Source organism: Euprymna scolopes, chromosome 23 (assembly GCF_053919585.1).
Source record: "Euprymna scolopes isolate OS-2025 chromosome 23, ASM5391958v1, whole genome shotgun sequence".
NCBI classification, from domain to species: Eukaryota; Metazoa; Mollusca; class Cephalopoda; order Sepiida; family Sepiolidae; genus Euprymna; species Euprymna scolopes.
The window spans coordinates 49,661,456-49,685,455 of record NC_136504.1 but is presented as its reverse complement, the minus strand read 5'-3'; the positions used below and the strand labels follow the sequence as shown (position 1 = coordinate 49,685,455).

Sequence of the window (24,000 nt, the reverse complement as noted above, 5' to 3'; positions counted from 1 at the left end):
AAAACCGCTATCAATAAATTCCCACACTCTTTATCTGTGCCTAAACCCAAATGCAGAGTCCATGAAAAAAGCTTCTTTCTTAGAACTGCACACCTGTGGAACTTTCTTCCGATTGCCTACTTTCCATCTGACTACAATATGATTGCTTCAAGTCCAATGTAAACAAGTTCTTGCTGAACCGTCCTCCTAAGTAATCCAATTTACAAAATTCCCACTACTTATGTTTACTACGCTATAATCACATTGACTAATGTATACCCGTTAACCCTTATTCTCGAGTGACCTCTGGGCCTTGATAAGTGGTAATTCCGGTGTAAAAAAAAAAAAATACATTAATACTGGAATTGAAAAAAGAAAGTGAAAGACAGGGAGAATGAGCTTGCCACAACCCACTAGGGGACAGCCACACCCTTAACTAGAAGTTTAATTTGTAATTAGTAGAGGCAGAGATATTAAAAACGGAAAAAAGGGAATTTGTACTTACTGTTAGAGATCCATTCACCGTGTTGTTGTCATTTTCTTGTCCAGTTTCTTCTCTTTGTTCTGATGTGTCATCTATTGATTCTAGTTCTGCTCTTTGCTCTGATGATTGTGAAGTGAGGGGAGGGGGGTAAAAAGAAAAAATATTAGAAACGATTACAGAATCAATTGTGTTGATACATACATGCAGCACACATTCATGTGGTACATTATATGCATGAGTTATGAAAATATATTTATGGCAAGTAAATTACACAGAAGGAATTCGTCTGGGTAAAATGCATGGATGAAATGCAGAAACCTGCGTCTAACTTAAATTATCATAAATATAATAGAGAAAGGTAGTTTGCTTGAAGCATTGCTGGTAAATAGATATGGAGGAGTATAAGAAAGTTATAGCAATGCAGGGAACCGGCTCTGGTATTAGTATGACGTATGAACAAAAAATGGACAAACAAAAGAAGGTCTTATTTGTTGTTATTTTTTAATCTTCGTATATCCATTTATTTTTCGAGATAATCACAATACAAATCAGTAAATATAAACTTAAAGTTTGATATATCCGGCTTAATATTTCGAGAAGATCATCTCTTTTTCAAAAAGAAAGGGACCAATATAAGACCTTTCCTTTGTCCGTCTTTGTTCATACATCACGCCAATACAACAGCCAGTCCCCTGCATTGCTATAGCCTTCTTATACTCCTCCGTATCTATCATAAATATATTTTCATAACTTATTACCAACTCTTCTCACGTATTGAGCACTGTTAGAGTAAATACTGAATATCGATATATAAAATATATCCCCTTATAACATTTTATGTGGATACATGAAACGATAATAATAATATATATACTAGCATGGGTACCTGCATTGCCCGGGTTAACATAAAATTCCGTTTTCACGCACCTACTATACTAAGGATATTAATCATTTTCATTGTGGGTAATGTCGATACCCCCCACACACACACATACACACACAACAATTTCAAAAATAAAAGAACAAATAAAAACATGTAAATGTAATTGCCCCCCAAAAATAAGTAAAAATCATCTATTTATGGGCGTCCGAAATGGCTACCCTTAAAAATATGCGAAGGGAATGCGGTATTATATTGGAACACACTTACACTTTTGCACTTTTGTTATATTCCCTGACAAGATATGATGATACTAAACCTTACATTTAGAATCCTTATTATAATGTTGATCAAAATCCATGACATGATATTTATTATAGAGAATATCTAAAATTTCAAGTTTAAGTGATCTTAAGAAATTGAAATTCAGGGAATCTTGCGTAATGACTATGGATCAAATTCAATCAATTCTGATATTTTTTTAATTTTCCCCTGAAAACTTGTGCATTCTCTTTAAAATACAGAAAACAAAAGTAAATTTGAGGAATATTTATTAATTGCCATCTAAACCTAGTGTTAAAATTTCAGAAACACCAGGAGTATCTAAATTTTCGAAAAGGGGCTTTCATCCCTTGTTACTCCTTTGCATAAAACTATATATAGTCCACATTTGAACCGCTTACGCATATGAACTGCATTCCAAAATTCATAATGATCCGTTAATTGTTTTAGGGGTGAATCCTACACATACAAATATATAAACATACCTAGCTTTATATAACTCGAGATATATTGTAAGAAGTAAAAATTTCTTTGGAATATTTTAATGAAAAATTTTTATTCTTACCTGAAGCGAATTTTAAAATGTATATTATGTTTATGTTTGGGAATGTGAGATCCATTTTAGTGGTGCCATATATGGTGTCATGCTAAAACCGTTACTTGCAAAGGTATACAGAAGTGAGGGGTGTTGAATCTGGTGCTGAATTTGGTTCATTTATTTGTGGGTGCTAAAGAATAGAGGAATCAAAGCAGCAGAATCAGAAGTTTCGGACTAGGCCTTTCCTTGCATGCATATTGAAGAGTGCCGATATCTGTAGAAATTACGGGTTGAACATCTTTGTCTTGCAGGCATTAGTATAAAAGCCTTTTAATCTAAATTTTGGGGAGTAGAATCTCACCATCAAGGATATGTTTTCTAAATTTATCTATTTGACATTTATCGTTGGCAAGTTTTTGACCTTGTTATAGCAGTTTTTTAGCTTCTTACATCAAGTGGCTTCATGACTTGTCTGGAGCGATTTCCATTTGAAATATAATAATAAAAAACGATTCAAAATGAAACATTTCTTTAGAATTCACTCAAGAGAGGTTAACCATTCCAGTGTTAGTATTTCATGCAAAATGGAAAATGGAACAGTGAAGTTATTCGATAAACAATAAAACGAAATTCCATCATCATCAATGTAAAATTTGCACATGCAAAGACACCTGTAAATGAGAATGCAGAGAAATCTGAATCAGCCAATGAGAATGCAGAGAAATCTGAATCAGCCAATGAGAATGCAGAGAAATCTGAATCAGCCAATCAGAATGTAGAAGATCTCATCTGCCAATCAGAAGATACCAGAACCAAAGCAGCTCACACAGTTAATTCAAGAGAAGGACTTCAGCTTCATAACTATTTGTCGTTTGTTTAGCGGTTTTTTTTTTTTTTTGGTTTTTTTTTAGTAAACTTATCTCAAAGAGCATTTCTCACTTTTTGTTCGCATTTTCTGGAATACCATAGAGAGCTCATCCATTTCTTCCATTTTCTTTGGGATCATTATGCTGCCTTCACTTTTTGTGCGTTTCATTTTGCCCTGCAGGGGGGTAAAAGAGAAAAAGAAAACAATGCCAAAAAGTGTTGCTAATGTCTTTCCTCAAAAGGTATTAGTAAGCGTTGGGCAGCGAGACACTGCGTTATTATCATTTGCCAACACGAGCAGACATCTATTTTATCGCTTTAGGAAGGGTTAAAACGAACAAGTTAAAGGGAAGGAAGGCAAGGGAGGGGTTAAAATAAAATACAAACTTTAAAATACAACAACAAAAAAGAAAAAAAAAATAAACAAAGCAAAAAACAGAAATCAAAATAAAAGTAACTTTTTATGCAGAAAAATTAAGAAATCAAGTTTCTACAAAGTGATAAATCCACTTTCTTTTTATTCAATGAGGTTTTACTTGTTCTTTTGAGCCGATAAACTAAAATTACAAAAGTTTCCAGAACCAGTTCCTTAAACGTTTTAAAACTTAATTTTTCCGCTATTTTATAACGTCAGCATTGCATTCGGAATGTTATCTGTCCAAGTTAGATGAACAAAAATACATAAGATTAATTAGATATGATTGACAAGGTTGGATTCCCAAGATCAACTATTGAACCCATACATGGAAAGAATTCTGATTGGTTAATATAATTAAGTTATATTACTGGTTAGTAAAGTCTGGGTTGGAATCTATCCACATAACATTTATTGTTGGCTAGTTTTTTTCACATTGTAGTGGTATTTTTATAGCTTTTGACATCAAATGACGTCATGCGTTGTCTAGTGCAATTTTTATAAAAACTGCAGTTTAACATTAGTATTGGAAACACAATTATGTAAAAACCTTCTAGATAATAGGAATATCAGCTCATCCCATAATGATATAATTCGGTGGACCTGTACAATGCACAAACTTCTTGTATTTCTTTTCTTTTCACTTTTTTTTCAGCAGATTATTATTGATGAGACACTAATCTACCATATAATCAAAATAAAAATAAAAAAGCAAAAAAAAATCAATGTTTAAATATTTGTAAAGGGATGCTCAATTTTACAGCAGGGCAGGTCGATTTTGGAACCCCGGTGAGGCAATGGTGATGATAGTTGGGGTTTAACATAGTAAAGACCTATACGAAATAATTTTTTTCAAAATCATCACCTTTGCTTGAGGAAATTACTTTAAAAATTGAAAAATTGAAGCTATTAAAAGTTTTTTGGTGAATTGTCAAGAACGTACCGTCATCAAAACAATCCGTACTGTTAAGAAAATGGAATCATTATTTAGAATTTGTTTTAAACTACATTTTTAAATAAAAAAAAATGAGGATAATGAATTAATAAAATAAATACTAACTGTAAAGGCAGAATTATGTTTTTTTTAAATAATAGCGACTAAAGTTCGCTTTTTCATTTCAGGAACATTTTTGGGATGGGAACATTTTAGATTTCACCGTGGCAAAACGCGTTCGTTATTGATATTGAAAATTAACTTTGTTTATTATTTAATTTGAAAACATTACGATTTGGGCTTAATTATTTCGAAAGGAAAAGCGAAAAAGACTTGTTTAAAATATATATTATTATATTTCAAGTGTCTGCAGTGAATTTAAACATATTTGTTTTATCTTTTTTAATTTGTTTTTCTACGAGGGGTGTGCAATAAGTAATGCACCTGACCCACTTCCAGTTGTCTGATCTAGCTAAAATTTGGCATGTGCAATGATTTATATCTCTACGGGTTATGTGGCAAATTACAGCTCTGGACTAATTGTGGTTTCTGTTTTACAGATGTTTGAATTGAGTCAGGTGTGAAATGGGGCCTGTTGAATGTCGAGCAGTGATTTGGTTTTTGTATTTGAAAGGACGCACACCACAGGAGACTTTTGATGAAATGAAAGAAACTTATGGTGATAATGCCCCATCATATGACCTTGTAAAACGCTGGCATCGCGAATTCAAACATGGCCGAAAGTCTGTGGAAACAGCTCCCAGATCTGGTAGCCCCCCCTTCTGCCATTGATGAAGCATCTGTCCGTCAAGTTGAGGCTGCCATTTTGAAAGATCGGCACATTACTATTCGCCAAATAGCCCAAGATTAGTACAGGGTCTGTGGAAACTATCATTCATGACCATTTGCATATGCATAAGGTGTCTGCCAGATGGATTCCCAGGTTGCTCACATCATTCCAGAAGCAAGAATGCGTCAATTTCTCGAGGATGAATTTGGAGATGTGCCAAGAAGACGAATCAAAGTTTTTCAAAAGGCTGATTACACAGGATGAAACCTGGGTCTATCACTATGATCCAGAGACCAAAGCCCAGTCAATGCAGTGGAAGCATTTGGACTCACCACCTCCAAAGAAGGCAAGGGTGCAACCCTCCGCTGACAAGGTCATACTCACAGTCTTCTGGGACCAGGACGGAGTAGTGATGACAGATTTCCTGGCAAAGAGTACCACAATTACAGGAGCCTATTATGCTTCACTTTTGAGGAAATTAAGGGAAGCTATCAAAATCAAGAGGCGGGGTAAGATCAGCAAAGGTACCCACCTCCTGCAGGACAACGCTCCGATCCACAACTCGCATGTCGCCAGATCAGAAGCACAAGCGTGTGGTTATGAAATCCTCCCTACTCTCCTGACTTTTACCTCTTCCCAACCATGAAGTTGTTTTTGAAAGAAAAGCGTTTCCCAGATGATGGAGTCTTGATTTCTGAAGTCACGTCGTGGTTGGAGGACCAACCTGGGGTGTTCGACAAAATCGGTCTCCAGAGCTGTATCAAACGATGGGAGAAATGCATAACTCTGGGTGGTTCCTATGTAGAAAAAGACTAATAATGTTTCGTTGTTCTACTGCTATAGGAAGTGGATCAGGGGTATTACTTATTGCACGCCCATCATATTAGGTTGGTGCAAAAATAATGTCATTTTTTTTTGTCGTTCAAACCAACGTCAAAAACATTATTTTTGCACCAACCTAATATTTCACATCAAATTCTATTTGAAATTTTTATTAAAATATGGTAATACTCCAGTTTTATATTAAAAAAATAGCCGATACATTTTTATTCTATTTTAGAGCATTTTTAAAATTAATTGATGGAACAACAAAAAGCCGAACATTTACTCGTCTTTGGAGGAAACTTTGTATTAATTATTATCAAGATTTGCCTCAAGTAGAATTCTAAAAAATAGTGCCCCTCCCGATCATCATTATCTGACAGCAGAAGAAACAAATAATTTAAGTGTGAAGACCAGAGGCTACTTTTTGAGTACGCTGTTGGTATTTTTCGAGAAGTTAACCTAAGATATGCAGCTTAGAAAATTGGGCCCTTGAATCAAGCAAGATGGCTAACATTAGCCACAAGGTTAATGTGTTTATGGACCAGAGGTGTCTATCCTCAAACACTATGATAAATTAAACATTCTGGTCAAATTTATCATCCAAGTGTATGCAGTTAGTTGATTTGAGATCAAAACCGACAATAATTTTTTTAACCAACAACAGTATATTTTAATATGATTCAGAGAACGAAACAGTTAACTGAAATCTAAATTACTGTTTTAAACAGTTCAAAATATAGTGCTTTTGCACTACTTCCGGAAGATATAATATCCATGATAAACTCAGATGAATTGGGTGTGAGAGAAGAAGGCATTCAAACGATTTTGTCTATTAGGTAAATAAATATTTATCCATTAAATTTTATTAGTTTTCTCAATTTACCCAAACAATAGTCAGTTTTATTCATATTGCATCACAAAAATATATTTAAAAAATAAGTGCTTTCAAATAATTGTTTTTGTGTGTGTGTGTGTTGTTATTTCCAGAAATAATGAACAACTAAAAAAAGAAGACTGAAAAAGATTACTCCTATCAATTTTATTATTATATTGTGTAATACATCTCCACATATCTTTCTGAATTGGAAAATTTAAAAGACTTAGTTGCTAAATGATTTTTTTACAATTTTTGTTTAATCAATGCAGTAAAAGTTTAGATATTTTGCTAATTGTGATTCATAATTAAAATTATTATTCATGTATTTATTTTTCTTTTAATGTATTTCATATAAATATATCAATTTTAATTGAATATTTTATAAAAATAGTGAAATTAGAAAGTCAGTGTTGTGTAAAATGCTATGAAAATGAAGGATTTCTCAGGATTTTTTTAAAATTAAATACTCGATTTTCTGTTCAAGATGGGAATTTAATTTTTGGTATCTGTTCTTATCACATCAAATCCCAACCATCATCACCAGTGGCATGTTGATTTTCTGAAAAAAGTTGCAAATCAACCTGCCCTATTTTACAGGTCCACCGATAATTCTTTTGTTAAGCATTTCTTTACTTGATCAATTTACGTGATTTTTGGAATGTGACTGATAAGCACTCAGCTTTACTTGATCAATGCACGTAATTTTTAGAATGTGACAAATAATCACTCAGCATTACTTGATCATGCAATACTTCATATGAACTGGTCATACTTTACACACATTTACAAAGATTTCCAAGCACGACTTATGGTTCCTAATTTTTTTTATTTATTGTTGCAAAATCATCAAAGAGGTATATCACTTTTTTAGTCTTGATTTGATTTTTAAAAAATCATATTTTCAAACAAAAATTAACATGAACAAAATTAAATTATTAGAAAAAAACAAAGCAACAAAACAAAACTATAATTATTTTGCGACAAATTTTAGCAGAGAAAAATAAACAAAAAAATATCTTTTGGTGTTAAAACTTATTCTCAAGACGGACGTGAGCCGTACATTGAAGGTTGTACATTTTCTTTCGAGTTAGTCCCTAGATGATATGACACTTTGGTCCCCCCCCCCTCGTCCCATCACAATCATGGCCCGTGGTCTGGTTACTTAAAGATCCCACAAGTAACCAAAACTTGTTTATTCCACCAAAATTTTGATATTCAAGCCAAACAAAACAAGTGAAGCATGCATGGTTCCTACTTTAATAAATTTAGTAAACGGTGAACGAGGCATAAAAAAAATGACTAAGTTCAGTTTTTGTCCCCACCTTCACCCATTTGGCCCCAAAAGTCCCCAGGGGGCGTCAAATCCTGGTGAACATGAACAAAGTTTTAGGCCTTAACATATGTAATTTTGAGTTCTGCAAAAAAAAAGAAATGACTAAGTCCATCATTTGCAACACTACCCCCATTTAGCCCCCAAAATCCCCAAGGCTTTAACATATTTAAATTTAATAGACATACACAGAAAATTTTGGACAAATATAGTAAAATAGCCCCAAAAATGGAGTGTTTTTATTAGCCCTAAAAGAGCCCCTGGGGCACACCCAAGAGTTATCTCGAAGTATAGACAAACAAAATTATACAGAAATCAGTCGGTTACAACTTTTCAGAAAGTTTTATAAAAATCTAAGGCATCAATTTTTTTAATAAGAACAAAAGTGTCAATTTTAGCCATTTCAACCCGAAAGACAACCAGAGTTTTCCCTAAAAATCCGTTGTTACTTTTTTACTAATATCATGTTTAATGTTTGTGCAAAATTTCAAAAAATTCCAAAACATAGTTATTGAAAAAAGTGCGGACAGACGAACGGATGAACGAAAAAGGGTGAATTTACAGGTCCATCCTCCTTTTGTCGGGGGAACCAAAAAGATTTATAAAAAATTTTATATTTTATTTTGTATTTTTGTTTTATCTTTAAACTTTGAAGAATCTTTATTTCACGATTGCAGCGTTTTGTGGTACGTTTCTATGACATTATATTAGGCCTACATGTGTTTGTTTGTGTGTACAAACCATGTGACGTGATTCTTTTGGTTTTGAGTCTCTCCACATATTCGTATCAAAAAGATTAAAAGTTTTTAGTTTTTATTCATGTCAATCCCTTCCCACCCATATTAAGTGACAAAATTTTAACACGTTTATATATTATTTATTTATGTTAATATATTGACATTCTCAGGCATGTTTAGCATATTCTGCCTGCATCAGCATTGGTAGTTATTTTTAGCTTCAATTTTTGTAAAACTTATTCTAATGGCATTTTATTTAGTAACTATCCCAATGTAAAATTTGTTTTGCATCTACTGTTTAGCCTCTGTAGTTTAGTAATATTCTTCATCGTTAAATTTTAAAATTTCTAGTTTCTCACTCAAACATAATCTACACAGATCATTTAAAATTTTATATAAATATAAATTTTATATAAATATATTAACTTGGACAGATGTTAAATTTGATTTACCATATATTTCGGCATATAAGACGACCCTTAAAGTTAAAAAATCATCTTTTTTTCATAAGATACCGGGAGTTGCAAAACATGGTTTCATGATTTAGCAGTCGTCTTATACAACCGCTATATGATAAATTTATGCAAATTTGCTCCAATTTTGTACCTCGTCTTATCTGACGGTCGCCTTATATGCCAAAATATACGGTATGTTAAAGTGTTAACAGCGAAACCTTGGTGAACATTTGGGCGATATCATTTTCAAAACATAATTGTCATGAATCATATACGACTATGAAATAGAGAAACCAATAAATTTTCACCAATCTCACCATTTACTGCTAACTTCTGTCCAGCAACCGACTACAATCTGATTGTCTTCAAGTCCAACGTAAACAAGTTCTTGATGAACCTTCCTCCTACGTAATCCAATTTACAAAATTCCCACTACTTATGTTTACTATGCTATAATCACATTGACTAATGTATACCCATTAACCCTTATCCTTGAGTGGCCTCCTGGCCTTGATAAGTGGTGATTCCTATGTTTAAAAAAAAAAGTGATTGGAACACCCTTTGCTGACCTTAACATTTTTCACTCGACTATCAAGAGAACGTCTCTGTCCCTAATGTTCCGAAAAATGTTTTGATGACAGAATATCACTGAAGCCTTTCATTTTTTTTTCTTTTCAGATTAGATTTTTTGCACAAGTAGTTACCTCCCCTCCCAAAAAAACAAAGTTGATTTTTAATCAAAGCTATATTGAATAGAAATCTAATTCATAAAACTTACTATGTCTCCGTGTATGTTTGTCTATCTCCATTTTTTCAAAGCGCATCTCCTCCAAAACGCAATGTCACATAGCGTTGCAAGGCAGGTCACATGATTGCACTTTTTTGTGAATCCCGTTTTATGAGGTTTTAGCCAGTAAAAATAACTTCTAAGGAGTCTAAATTGTAAAAATAATTGGAACTTGACATTTATACGTTAAAGTCGGTTCATTTTTAACTATTTCTTATCCATCTGAGGATAGCTCAAACGGTAACGACTATGGCTGGAGCACTATATGTTTAGGTTTCGATTCTAGTTGATGGCACCCCAGTCATTTTTCTCTCTTTCTTTTTTTAACTTGAAATCACTAATATATATTGGGTAAAATTATAATATACGATAATCTGTAGAGAATTGTTCGAACATGTTTTCCCACACATATACACACCCACATGTATGCACGCACGTACGCACACACACACGCACGCATATACACAGCCTCATACACACACTCACATTCATGCGCATACACACACACCCGAGCTGTGACGTCACTTCCTTTAAAGTGAAAACCAGACATGCGCACCCAGAACACTAACTCCAGTATAAAAGTCAACAAAACCTGTCAACTTCTCTTTTTTTTTTCCGGACCAGCGTTCAACCTGTTGAGTCGATGAACCGACCGCATGCTCTAACGTCACTTTCCCTGCAACTATAATGTGGGGTAAGCGCACGTACATTTTATACGCTTTCCCTCTCCATGAACTGGATTGACTTTCTCACTCTATCTCCCCTTCGGCTTTGGTCCATCAAAACAGACATGTGCGCGACGCTCTACTGAGCTTAACCCTCTCTTTCTACAGGCCGGCTTGCCACTTCGCGTTTCTCTATTGCATTCCCCTTTCCTTCCACGCGCGTAGTCGTCAACGGCTGAATGAACACGTTGTACACCCAAGACTTTCATTTCTCAACAGAAAATAAACGACATGTTTATTTTATTCCAGCATTTGAGTTCTTTGTTTCCTTCATTCAATTCGTTTCATTAATTTTTCTTGTAGCGAGTTTAGGGTATTTATATCCTGGTCCGCAACAGAATTGACTCTATAATAATAAACACGAAATCAGCATAAATTAAAATATCTCATTTAAGCATATTTTAGTTTATCTTAATTATCCGCATTATTTTTGCAATCAGTGGTTTTATATTCTTTTTTAGAATGTCTCCACACTGGAATTATTTAAAAGAAAAAATCATAAGCAATCCTTATATCTGAATGAAGTGGATCCAATCACTATTTAGTTAAAATGTTCATACTACAGGAATTTTACTCATTTGTAATAATATCTTGAGGTTTGCATACCAAATAAGAACACGTTCTATTTGTCACAAATGTTTATTGTTTGCAGACAATGAACAAGAGATTTGTTTGAATATATTATTTTATCAGTCTCTATGTCTATCTATCAATCTATCTTTCTGAGTAATAATTTATTTAATTATTTATTTACTTATTGTTTCCTTCTTAGAAAATTCCGGATTTAAAAAAAAAAATGTGTTAATTGCCTCCCTTGTTGGGAAGCTTTCGAAATTATTTCCCTTTAGTGATCAATGTGATGGGAGTTACCTCCCTTGATTTTTAGGGGTAAAATCAATGTGTGTCTGAAATTAACTCGCACTTTTTGTTATAGATGATTTTGCTGAAGTACGCGATTTACAAGACAAAACCTGCATCTTTAGAAAGAAATAAAGATAAAACTCTGCCCCATGCAACGTTGTTTTATAATCGTTCACTGTGTAGAGGGAGACAACTCTTAATAAAGATATTCGCTTATTTTTTTTTTCATCTCATAATTTAGGACGCTCGATATTTCAATATATATTTTTTTAATTAAAACATTAAAAAATAAAGCTGCAACGAATTCTTTTTTTAATATAACAAAGTTGACAAATTAATAATACAAAACGTTGTTTGTATGCGACTATTAAGAGAAAACCAACGAACCGACGATATTTTCATTAGATGAAAACATTAAAAAAAAAAAGAAAAAGAAACTGCGGTAACTTTTTTTTGTTGTTGTTAAAAAGTAAATGTTATGGTAAGATTTTTAAAAATTAGTCTTAACCTTAGAAAATACAAAAGAATGAAACTATTTAATAAAACAAAGATGGAACTTTTACATCTGCGTTTACAATTATTTCCTCCTCAACTATTGTCGTATTTTCATTTTTTTTTCTTCTTTTCTTTTTTTGTAACTGGAAAGTGAGAAAACTTAAAGAAACAGCTCCCATGCTCGGACATAACAACCTACTGAGAAAACCAAGCGTAGAGAGCTGAATACAATTTGGACACCTCCAATAGAGAGAGAATACCTTGAATAACAACATAGGTTTAACATTAACAAAAACCAACTAAGAATTGTCCTAGTGAGATATGGCCGAGTGGTCGTAGACGTTGTATCAAAGTTTACAGTTCAATCCTGAACGAAGGCAGTGAAAAGTAACATTGAAAACAGAGAATCAGCAACTATGCCCCAGAGCCTAGCTGGAGTCCGAACACGGTACCCCCGTAATAATAATAAAGGGTTGGGCTCGAGACTCCTAACAAACGGTTCCGCAGTTCGATAAAAAACACCTGATGAAGGCCGGAGGGCAAAACGGCCGAAACGTTGTGACTACAACAACCAAGATGAGGAAGTCAGCCCGACAATCTCAGTAAATACATCTTGGTGTGTATAAAGAACAAAAAAAAAAAAAAAAGTCGCCACAGCTTTAAAAGTCTCATCCTTATTTTGGAACTCCAGACTCTTTTGTTTCCCAATTTTTCGTCTGATAAAATTTTAATCACGTGATGACGGTGTAGGTAGCGTCAATAAAATAAACTATTCATTCAAATGCCGATTTAGTTGAATACGATATTAAAAATCACTTTATTAGTACTTATGCAGTATGCACTTATGTTACAACTATTCTCTATAGGGACTGCCAAACGAGTGGGAAGATTGAACCGCATGTTTCCATGACGTCAGATTTGTGTGTACTATACGAACTATGGAAAAGCAGAAGCGACTTAATGATTTTTTTAACCCTTTGTTTATCTTCTTCAAACTGCAATTAATAATTAATCGTTGTTATAATTTTGTTAGGTTTTAAGATTTACACAGTTTAACGATTAATAATATTATAAACATTTGTATATTAAATATGAAATACGGTTTTACTGAATGTTCATTTGGTTACCTACGGCTTCCATATTTTGTTCGGTAAAAAGAGACAAACAAAATATGAGGGGAGCTACAAAATGCTTAATATTTGTGCAATAATATTTTCAAATTGGTTTTAATCTGGCGATAAAATAGCTGACAAGAGTCATGTTTATATTAAAACTTAATATTTAAAAAAAATTAAACACAATTAATTAAAAATCTATGTTATAACGGAACATTTTGAAATAATGGAATTTTAACCGTTTTAATCTTTTAAAAATTAATTAATGTTTACGATGTTTCTTTTTCTTGGCAATTGAACTGAGTATAGTATATATTAATTCGAAAAAAAAAACGCTATTAAAAAAAAAACATAATAATATTAAGTTTATATCAATTTTTTAATTGCAACTTCAAGGTAAATTTTTGTTCAATATGTGCATTTAAATTTTTAAAAAATAAATATTTTTTATTTATTTGAACTCTTATGTTTCATAATAAATAGAAAATTCAATAGATTTAAATATATTTTGTTCGAATTTCGAAAAACTAAATATGAGGGGGGGGGACACGCACTAAAAAAATATTTCCCCTCGTATATTTTACAAAAACTGCATTTTATGTGTAATTTCATTCTAAAATGGATAAGTATCGAAAATCTTACGAAAATCTGACCATTAGTTGATTTTTGCTAGATTTATCAAATACGGGTATGTTTTCATGTTCGGAATGTCTACTACATGGGAACGTTATTTTAAAGCGGCAATTATGTAAACACGATTTTCGTCTCGCAATTTCATTATTTTCGTTCGATGAAAAATGTATTAAAAAAATTATTACTCGTTTATTTTGCCCTTCTTTTAAATGGTACAAAAGTTATATTGATAATATTAATTTATAATAAAGTTACATCGTGTTACATATAGGGTGGGGTAATTCTGTGGTGACTTTTGGCGGTCCCTAATTCTCTACTTCCACCAAATAACTTCATAAACAAAAAAGATATCGTAAAACCTGAATTTATATATATATATATAATCATTTATTATATATATTTCGGGGGGGGGGGGTACTTAACGAGATAAAGGACCGTTTGAATAAATTCATGATTTAAATTTGTAATAATATAAAAAAAAAAAAAAGATTAACGTGGTTATATGTCTTTAAAAGTTATTCTGGTTCGGGTGGACGATCGTTTTACATTATTCTAAATTATATTAAATATATACTCATAAGTCTAAATTTATATAGATGTACCTATTTACTATGCCTCCCCACGGGACAGAGTTAGACACCAGGGTCGTTTTTTTTAACGTGGAGAAAAGGTACAAAAATAAAAATTGTCTCAGTCGTGAAGGATTTCTCCTCCAACGAAAGAGAACAAGAAATAGAAGTGCAGCATCCGAAGAACAGATACTACACTTTGATCTTGTCCCGAAGGCCAAAGATGTAGATTGCATCGTATTACTCACTCCTTCCTAAAAAAAAAAAGAAAAACACTAATTCGCATCTTTCTCTATTGCTAAAGGTAAAAGAACGTTTGGTGCTTATTCAAATTGGCACATGGCGGCAATTAAAAAAAAAAGTAAATACAGAAATGTCTTTATTATAAACGGACTTGTTACAGAACGAAAATGTCATGTTCCAAAAATCACGTAATTTTATCAATTACATTTTTTTCTATTATTCAAAAAACTCAAATTTTAAGATTAAGCAAGTCGTAGGGTTTTCATTGGCCATGATGAAATCCGATTAAATAAATAACGAAGAAACAACTCAAATAAAAGTGTCGAGATAAAACAAATCAGCCTTATGTTCAATACAGTTTAATAGTAAAATCGCTAAAAATTGTAAATTTTAATTTTATTAGTTTAAATAAAATACTTGATCGATTTAGGTAATTTTGAGAATATGGCATCTTCACTGTGTAATGAGTACGTACATCAGTTTTTCTGTATTTTCTTTACTTTTAATTGCCGCCCTAAGTGTCAATTGGAATAAGTACTAAACGTTTTACTTATAAGCAAATTAATTCGAATTTGCTACTTGAACATGAAACGGAATATCAGTAGCAGCAATTTATTTGTGGGCGTGGCTAACACTGACGTATAAACTGTGTTGCTTGTGAACAAGGAGATGCAACAAGCATTTGTCATTATTGGAGTGTTACTTTCTCCAGGGTTCGCACAGGTTTGAAAATTCCTTGAATTTTTATCTTTATCTTGAAAAGGCCTTATTTCTATTATTACCTTGAAAAATCCTTGAAAATATGGAAATTTTCCTGAAAATGTCTTGAAACGCCCAGTAAAAATCTCGAAATGTTTAAATGTTGAAAACAAAATCGAAATAAGTACTATTAAATTATTTTTAAAGTATTTATAAAAACGCCATTAAAATATTTGGTGGTGAAGGGGTGATTCAAATCTCATTCTATTTTCCCTTTCATTTATAATTTATTTTGTGAGGTGGAGGGCACAAAGGAACGGGCAGTAGTGGCTTTCCTAAAAACTTTCCTTGTACGGACGGGACTCTCCAATGATGAATCCCCCACCCCTACCCCGCCAAAAAATAAAATTCTAAACAAAAATGATAACGGCTGGGCCAATTAAAATGGACAAGACGTCAGCCATCTTGGTTGGAAATTTAAAAGCCGTAAAGAGTTAATATTTGAAATGAAATCCAAAGCATTTAAAACTACTTTTTAAAAAGTAGCAGGTAGATTGCCAAGGAAATTTTATTGGCAATGATAACATTTATTTATTATATATTTGCTTTTTTTTACCACTTTTTCGAATCGCTGTGCATTGTAAAACAAGCCCCAAATTTTGTTTTGAAAACTTGAATTTTGTCTGGAGAAGATCTTGAAAAACTTTGAAAAGTCCTTAAAAAGTCCTTGAAAAGTCCTTAAAAAGTCCTTAAAAAGTCCTTGCAAATGGACATTAAAAATCTGTACGAATCCTGATCTCACTTTTGAAGACGTTGCAGCTTATTTAAACTATATGTGAAATGAGAAAGAATCCGTTTTATATATTAAGTATTGCATTTTATTCTTTCATTTTTTGCACTAGTTAGATCAATAGGTGTGATTATACTTGCTTAATTGACATAATTCTTTTCTATAAAGTCTTTTTTAACGTTCACGCCGGATGGACTAAGTTTTAACAAAAATACACAAAGAAAAAGCAAGAAAAAAAAACAATGAAGCCACAAAATTGAAAAAAAAATGTATAAATAATTAAAAAAAAAGAAATTATAACTAAAAATGAAAACTAGTTAAACGAGACACAAACATGCAAAAATGTTAGGGAAGGGTTAAACTGGAGGATGGGAATGTGTTGTTATCAAATGATCCAAAAAGACTGCATTTCCCAAAGTGTAGTCTGCAGGCGTCAAAAGAGTTCTAATATGCCATATTACTTTGAGAATTTATATTTAAAAAAAAGGATTTCAGAAACATCGTTTTAAATGTGTTTGTTTTTGTTTTGTTTTTCCTAAATCGTATTAAAGTAAAAGACAAAAAGCTAATATTATAAAATCTATCAGTTGTTTCATTAACAACTATCTCTTTCGGCGTATATATATACAACACCACCCAATCTATATAAAGAAAAGAGTAGATGTATGTATGTCTGTCTGTCTCTGTAAATATCCAACTGCTAAACTATCGGTCTCATAATGCTGCAATTAACAAGAAACAGTAATCATACATCAAGGAAGGTTTACAATGAATAAAATCTTTGTTTGGATGTATGAATAATGCATACAGAAGTCAGCAAGTTGAAATGCAAAATGTTCATTTCAATTTTCCAACATGCTTCTGCGCATCTGCAAATTCATTCATAGCTTGAAGTTGTTTAATTTTAAATCTTTCATATCCATCTGTCAATAGCTCAAATGTTAAGGAATGCATCTGGGCCCTAAATGTTTTGGTTTCGATTCCAGCTGATGGCATCCAAGTCATTTTTTTTTTTTATTATATTTTCAAATCAGCACTATATATTAGGTACAATATAATATTCAATAGAGAATCGGCTCAGTAATAATAAATACGAAATCTGCATTAATATGTTTAAGCATATTTTATGATTGGCCAAGGCTGGCGACCCACCCCTACTCCAGTAGTCATTAATAAAATTCGCAACCCTGTCTGCAATCCAACCATATTTGGTATTAATACAAATAAACTTCAGTTTATGGTTGATTTAATCACCAAGTTTCATTCATGAATTCCAAACGTCTTTGTTTTATTGCTGTTCAATATGCAGGGGACACTTTGACGATTGTTTAATCTGTAGGAGGTGTGATCTTAAATGGCATTCATTCTCACTGCATCATAACCCTCTAGATTTTTATCAGTGAAGTTATCTAAAAAAAAAAAAAAATCTTTATCGAAACAAATAAAAAAAAATATTTCTCGACTGAAGGGGGCCATCACAGTCCAAATCAGAACAGTGCCAAAGAAAGAGTATCTAGATGTGCTTATCATTGAACTGTGCTAAAATAAAGATTGTTGGATGTTGAGGAGTGAAACTTAGTGGACAAGTCAAGCATAAACTAAAGTTTATTTGTATTAAGTATGTTTAAATTGTAGAAAGAACTGAATATTATTAACAGTGGCATTTTTCCAGAGTGAGGGTGGTCATCTAAGAACTAAAAACTGCTATATTCATGTGCATGTGTGTATGACATGTATTTTGTTTTGGGTATGTGATATGTCCTGGAAAGAGAGATATTTCTTTGATGCAGCTGAGTGATCTTCGTTACCGTACCAAGCAATACAGTCTAGTAACTCACCTCAATGAACGGTTGTTTGTAGCCGTAGCTGGTAATATGCTTAAACTTTAGGCTTTTAGTGTATCTTTCGACATCTGTCATGTTCCTATACCCGTCCGTATTAATAGGTTACACCAGCCAATCATATTCTTGTGTTCCTATTCATTACAACAATATGTGATTATCGTTACTTCCTCTTCTAAGCAGAGTTTACAGTGTTTCTAAGTTATGAGATAGTGCGGTTGCAGCTTCACTATAGCATGTCTTCGAAAAAAAAGCATTTAAAAACAAAACATTACATACTTATGTGGTATGTCGAAATTAGTATAAATTCCAAAAATTACAGATAAATGCTCCAGTAAACAAAATAATTAAAAATAAAAGCAGAATTTTTCAAAGCTGCTGTTGCTGTTTTTAAATGTAAATTGACCCTTCAGAAGTTCAAATTCAAGGGAAGAAAACTGCATTCTACTATTTGCACAGAATCTAATAACACTATTTTGGGGGGTCGGCTATCTTGCTTTTCATCGATATACTATACGTTTTTTTTTTTCAAAAATCAGCTCTAGAACATCTTCAACTGGACCATTTTTTGTAATTTTTTAAAATTTATACTAACTTCGACATGACACGTAAGTACATACTAATGTTTCCCCCATGAAATACCTTTGTTCGAAAATACACAATTATGTCAAATGACACATCATAGTAAAGTTGCACAGATAATGCTGCTTTCCTAATTTCTCACATTATTTTTTATTTATTTATTTATTTATTTTTTTGTGTGTGTAATTCATCCTCTAGTTTGGAATGTATCATTAATCTGTATTGTCAAAACATAGATTCCAGCATAGTTTGGAAATGATCCACACTTCTCTTTGAATGTTCTATTGAATAATGCCATTAAGTGATTAGAAATAGGGGATTTTTGGAATCGGATGGAGATGAGAGGCGGGCACAAGATGATGATCAGCATCAACATTGCATCTGGATAAGTAAAGTTTTAGAAAGCAATGAAAAAAATATACAAAAATTTTAGCCTACCATCAAATTCTTCAGTTCATCAATGGCTTCTTCCCGTGGTCTATCCTGGCACGATGGTTGCTACAGTAGAAATTGTAAATAGAGAAATGTTAATGGATTCTAAAAAATAAGCACACACACATACACACACACACACACACACACACACACACACAATAAACAAACAAAATACCTTTGAAACCTTGAGTGGCCTCTGGGCCTTGATAAGTGGTGACACCCATGTAAAAAAAAAAAAAAAAAAAAAAACATTTTTAAGATACAAATATTTTATTGAAAATCATTACATTTTTTTTAATAACATTAATATTAATTTTCTTCTTATTTTTTGACAAGTTAACTACGTCATAGCATATCTTTCTTTATGGTCTCTTGGTTTTACTGGATACTAGGACAAGAATTCATCTAGTCTGGTGGAATATCCAGCTTAGTGTTGTTACTATAGGCAACATCACTTAGAGAACGTGCACCCATCCTTTTATAAGCCCGTGGAGGGAAGCCATACTGAAAGGGGAATTTTATTAGGGCTTTGATTTGGTTGGTTGCTTGGTTGGTTGGTTGGTTAGTTGTTTTTGTTTTACGGCATATCAACCCTTTTCAGGTTATTTAATGCCGAATCCAGTGATTTTGAAAAACGATTTTTTAATATAATATTTATAATTTTTTAATATAATATTTTATAATATATTTGGGTTTTTTTTAAGTCGGTTTCTATTCAACCCATAGTTGGGACCCTAACAGGTAGTACCACTCCGGGTCAGAGTGGACCTGGGAGCAATGGCAATTAAAGGGTGGCTCCACACTCCCCAAAGCCCTCAAGCTGGGGCCTCACCATCGGATATAGTTTAAGGTCATATCCAGGACCGGCTTTGATTTGATTTCGAATACAAACCAAATTGTTTGAGAGAGAGAGAGAGACACACACACACACACACACACACACACACACACACACACACACACACACACACACACTGAAACACAATGGACCGTATAAATATCTCTACTGAACCATTTTTAAATAATTAAATATTCGGTGCAGCAACAAGTCCTGGGAATTTATGCCAAAAAGAACTTTTGGAAATAAACCATGCACAATCCACTCTTGAAAAAGCTTATGCAAAAGTTTGAAGAAACATTGACTTTCAGGTTTTTTTTCTTTTAGTTCACACACAAACGTTTACTTGGCAGAGACAGGCACTTCAACAAGAAAATACATAGCTTACTTACCCGCTTCATTTTGGCGCCGGTCAGTGCACGTCCATCTTTGATTCTGTTCATCATTTCTTCAAGAGCTTTCCTGTGTACGTCTTCTTTAATCTCATTTGCAGGCTCTGGCGAGAGAAGTAGAAGGAAATGGTAATTCCATAAAATAAATGACTGGATTGGATAAGGATTAATGCAAATAAGATATTCCAAAAAAGCACGATAAGGTTTTGGTGTAAATTTATTTCACAAACAAAAAAATGCTAAGAAAGCGAAAGATATATATATATATATATTGTTCCTTAATTGGAATTCATTTGTGAGATGAGCATTATATATATTAATTTATTTTTATTTCAGACTACTAGTCTCATCTTTATTAGTTGTTGTTTTTCTGACGAAGGCCAGAGGAATTAGTTGGCCGAAACGTTGTGAATAAACAATCCAATAAAAAAATGGAAAACAACAACTAATAAAGATGAGACTAGTAGTCCGAAACAAAAATAAATTAATATTAAAGCGAAAGATGTAAATATTTATACTGGGAGTTTTGTAGTAAAAATGCGAATTAAAACTTAAGGAGTGACAAAGCCTTTTATTTCAAACTTAAACGGGCAACACTAAGACACAGGTCAGCTAGTATTATATAGTGTCACGTTTTTTTTGTAATGGCAGATTTCAAAACTTTGAATTTATTAACGAATTCAATAAATTGCCGGATTAGATTGATAACAAAAATTGTATGGAATGTTTTCAGGGGAATTAGTTGAATTAAAAAATAATAGTAGAAAAAAGGAATTAAGGGGGCCGTTTTTTTTTTAGAAGTATAATTTGCAATAATAAATAGAATTTTATACATATATCGATGATATAGCTATGTTGAAGGAATGGATGAAAGTTTTAGGGTTAGTAGATGTAGAACAATTGAGATAGTAGGTACATAGTATTAAGTTTTAAAAAAAGCATAGGAGAAAGTTATAAGAATATATTTGTGAAAAATAAGGACAAAGACCTGACCAGAGATAGGGTAACTTGGAAGTCAATTTCTAAAAGCTGTCCAATGCATGAATTTTATTATTTATAGGAATGACTTAACAAGAACTTGTTTACATTGGATTTGAAGGTTACCAAGTTTTATTCAACCGAGAAGCAGGACAGCAGAACAGAGTTCCACGGGCGAGCAATTCTGGGAAAGAAGTTTTGTTAATGGAATCTGCATTTAGATTTAGGCACAGATAAAGTGTGGGGGAAATCGTTTATAGTGGTTGTAGTTAGTTGAGTATTTTTGTGAAAGTTTGGCAAGAGGAAACCATAGATTGGAGTTCAGTCGATCACTTGCCATGAAATTAAAGATGTAGCAGATGCAGGCTCGTAATGTCTCTTCTATAGGAAAGAGGTTGCAGGGGAGAGAAAAGGGCATCACCTATGTTTTGAAGCTGGTTTTGAACTCTGTCAAGGCTGGATAAGGCGTGCCAAGCAGCTCCTGCCCAGATGTGGCAAGAGTACCCCGTTTTAGGGCATACCTGGTTCTTATACAGATAGAGGATTGTATCGGCAGTGAGATACCTACTGGAGCACTAGAGTTATTCAACCATTTTTCTAGCAATCTTGGCAACAGATTTGATTTATGTGTTCCATTTTAGATCAGGCATGAAGGTCAGTCTCAGAAACGTGTCAAAACATGGAGCTTCTCTAAAACAAGAGCCATTCATTTCAGTTGGGACATGATGGGGGTTAGAGCGATTATGATGAAAGAAAGAAGCTTGGTTTTTGAACGATTAAAATTAATCAGCCACTTTTTCACCCATTACATTATATTCTCAAGATCAGAAAAGAGAGAACCAGAAAGCTCTTGGTCGTTGCTGGCCTTTGAAGTGTTGCCATAGATTGTGATGTCATTTGCATAAATGCCTAGATAGGATCTAAGATTGGGATTTGGGGGATCATTGATGAAGTTCAGGAGGAGAGTTGTGCCCAGGATGGAACCTTGAGGTATACCAGCATTAAGACTATGAGTTGCTGATTTCTGCTCATTAATGACCACTGTTATGAGCCTATCAGAGACAAAGGATGTAATAATTGAGAGAACATTTCCAGCTATTCCATAGTTGACGATCTTGTGAAGTAGACTTTTATTCCATACTCTATCAAAGGCCTTTGATATGTCAAGAGCTATTACTCTAAAAACGAAGCTCCTGTCGAGACATTCACTAATCCTGTGTGATATTAGAGTTAGTACATCAGCTGTAGATATAAATTAACTAACAAGTATTGGCATGGTTTGCATCAACAGACTAAAAGGCAATCTGGGTTCACAACAATGATGGTGACGATAATGACAGCAATGTGATGATCAACTCGCGTGCGTAAAAGACGGTATACACTCATATATATATATATATATATATTAGGTGAATCAATGTAAAACCAAAGAATAAAGTAACAAAACGAACGTGGTGAAGAATCATTATTAATAATGTTTTTTTTTTCCTTTTTTATAGATATCGATCTAGACAAAGCATGAAGCCACTTGACATAAGAAGCTTAAAAAATAGTACTTTAAGGTCAAAAACTTGCCAAGGTAAGTGTTAGAGTGAATAGATTCTGATATTGAAAACAGTAATTCTCTCCTCTTTGTCAGAAACATCGCTCCTAGAATGTAAGGACTAAAGGAAAAAAAAAGGGAAAAGAATTATAAGAATTATTGGTATATATATATATATATATATATATATATATATATATATATATATATATATATATATATATATGAATGAGAATTTTGAATTAAATTATGTAAATTCATTAAAAAGATAAATTGTCTGACAAGGATGCAAAAACTTAATTAAAAAAAATAAAATATTAATAATATATATATATATATATATATATATATATATATATATATATATATATATATATATATATATACTAGCAGAAGTACCCGTCGATAACTGGGTTCAAAAACAGCCTACAGAAAATGGACTGTGATTGATGAAAGTATGATAGGTCATGAAAAGGAGGGGGGTTGTAAAGGGATAGGTTTTGATACTCAAAAATTTGACCCTAAGCAAAATATGATGAAAGTAAAGATAATTTTCGCGAAAATATATTTTTTTATATCAACTTTGTTTCCATTCGTAGCCAAGAGTGCCCAACAAAATGATGTTTCCTCACAAAGAGAAAATGTTATATATATATAATAATATAAATATACAAGAAATAAATGTTACCATAGTCAATAAAAGTTACTTTTATGGTAGAAAAGTTCATTGGTTTGTATTTTTAAGTAGTTTGTAATGGCAGCTACTTTGAAATGGAGAGCCCCGTTTTCAATTTGAAGGAGAGGCACCTGAGCATTCTGTGTTAACAATTTAAGAGAGTTCCGTCAACGTAAGAAATATTTATAAACATATTTTAATGTTTTCCGTTATTTTGTGCTTGAGGAATATTCGATTATGGCATGTGTAGTTTATATAAAAATTTATTTAAGTCATTATCGCCTCAAATTTCGTTTTAATTTCGGTTCGCTGAAATTATTTCAAGTAAAGAGCATTAAAAACTATTTCAAAACAAAACAAAAAACATGAACTGAACTTTTATTGACTATGGTAACATTTATTTCT

At 32.6% G+C, this 24,000-nt stretch overlaps 1 protein-coding gene across 2 annotated transcripts in view; it reads right to left on the bottom strand.

The window, feature by feature from the left end:
- LOC145245886 (shootin-1-like) overlaps positions 1 to 24,000 on the bottom strand; it is a 201,293-nt gene that overhangs the window by 3,764 nt on the left and 173,529 nt on the right. The window contains exons 13-16 of one of the 2 annotated variants that reach the window (XM_080107611.1): positions 20,399 to 20,502; positions 19,172 to 19,231; positions 3,103 to 3,205; positions 485 to 582 (exon numbers count right to left, since the gene is read on the bottom strand). In XM_080107611.1, the coding sequence (XP_079963737.1) occupies positions 485 to 582; positions 3,103 to 3,205; positions 19,172 to 19,231; positions 20,399 to 20,502 (365 nt within the window). Of the gene's footprint in view, positions 1 to 484; positions 583 to 3,102; positions 3,206 to 19,171; positions 19,232 to 20,398; positions 20,503 to 24,000 lie in introns of those variants that run through there. The other variant, XM_080107612.1, reaches the window with a different exon arrangement.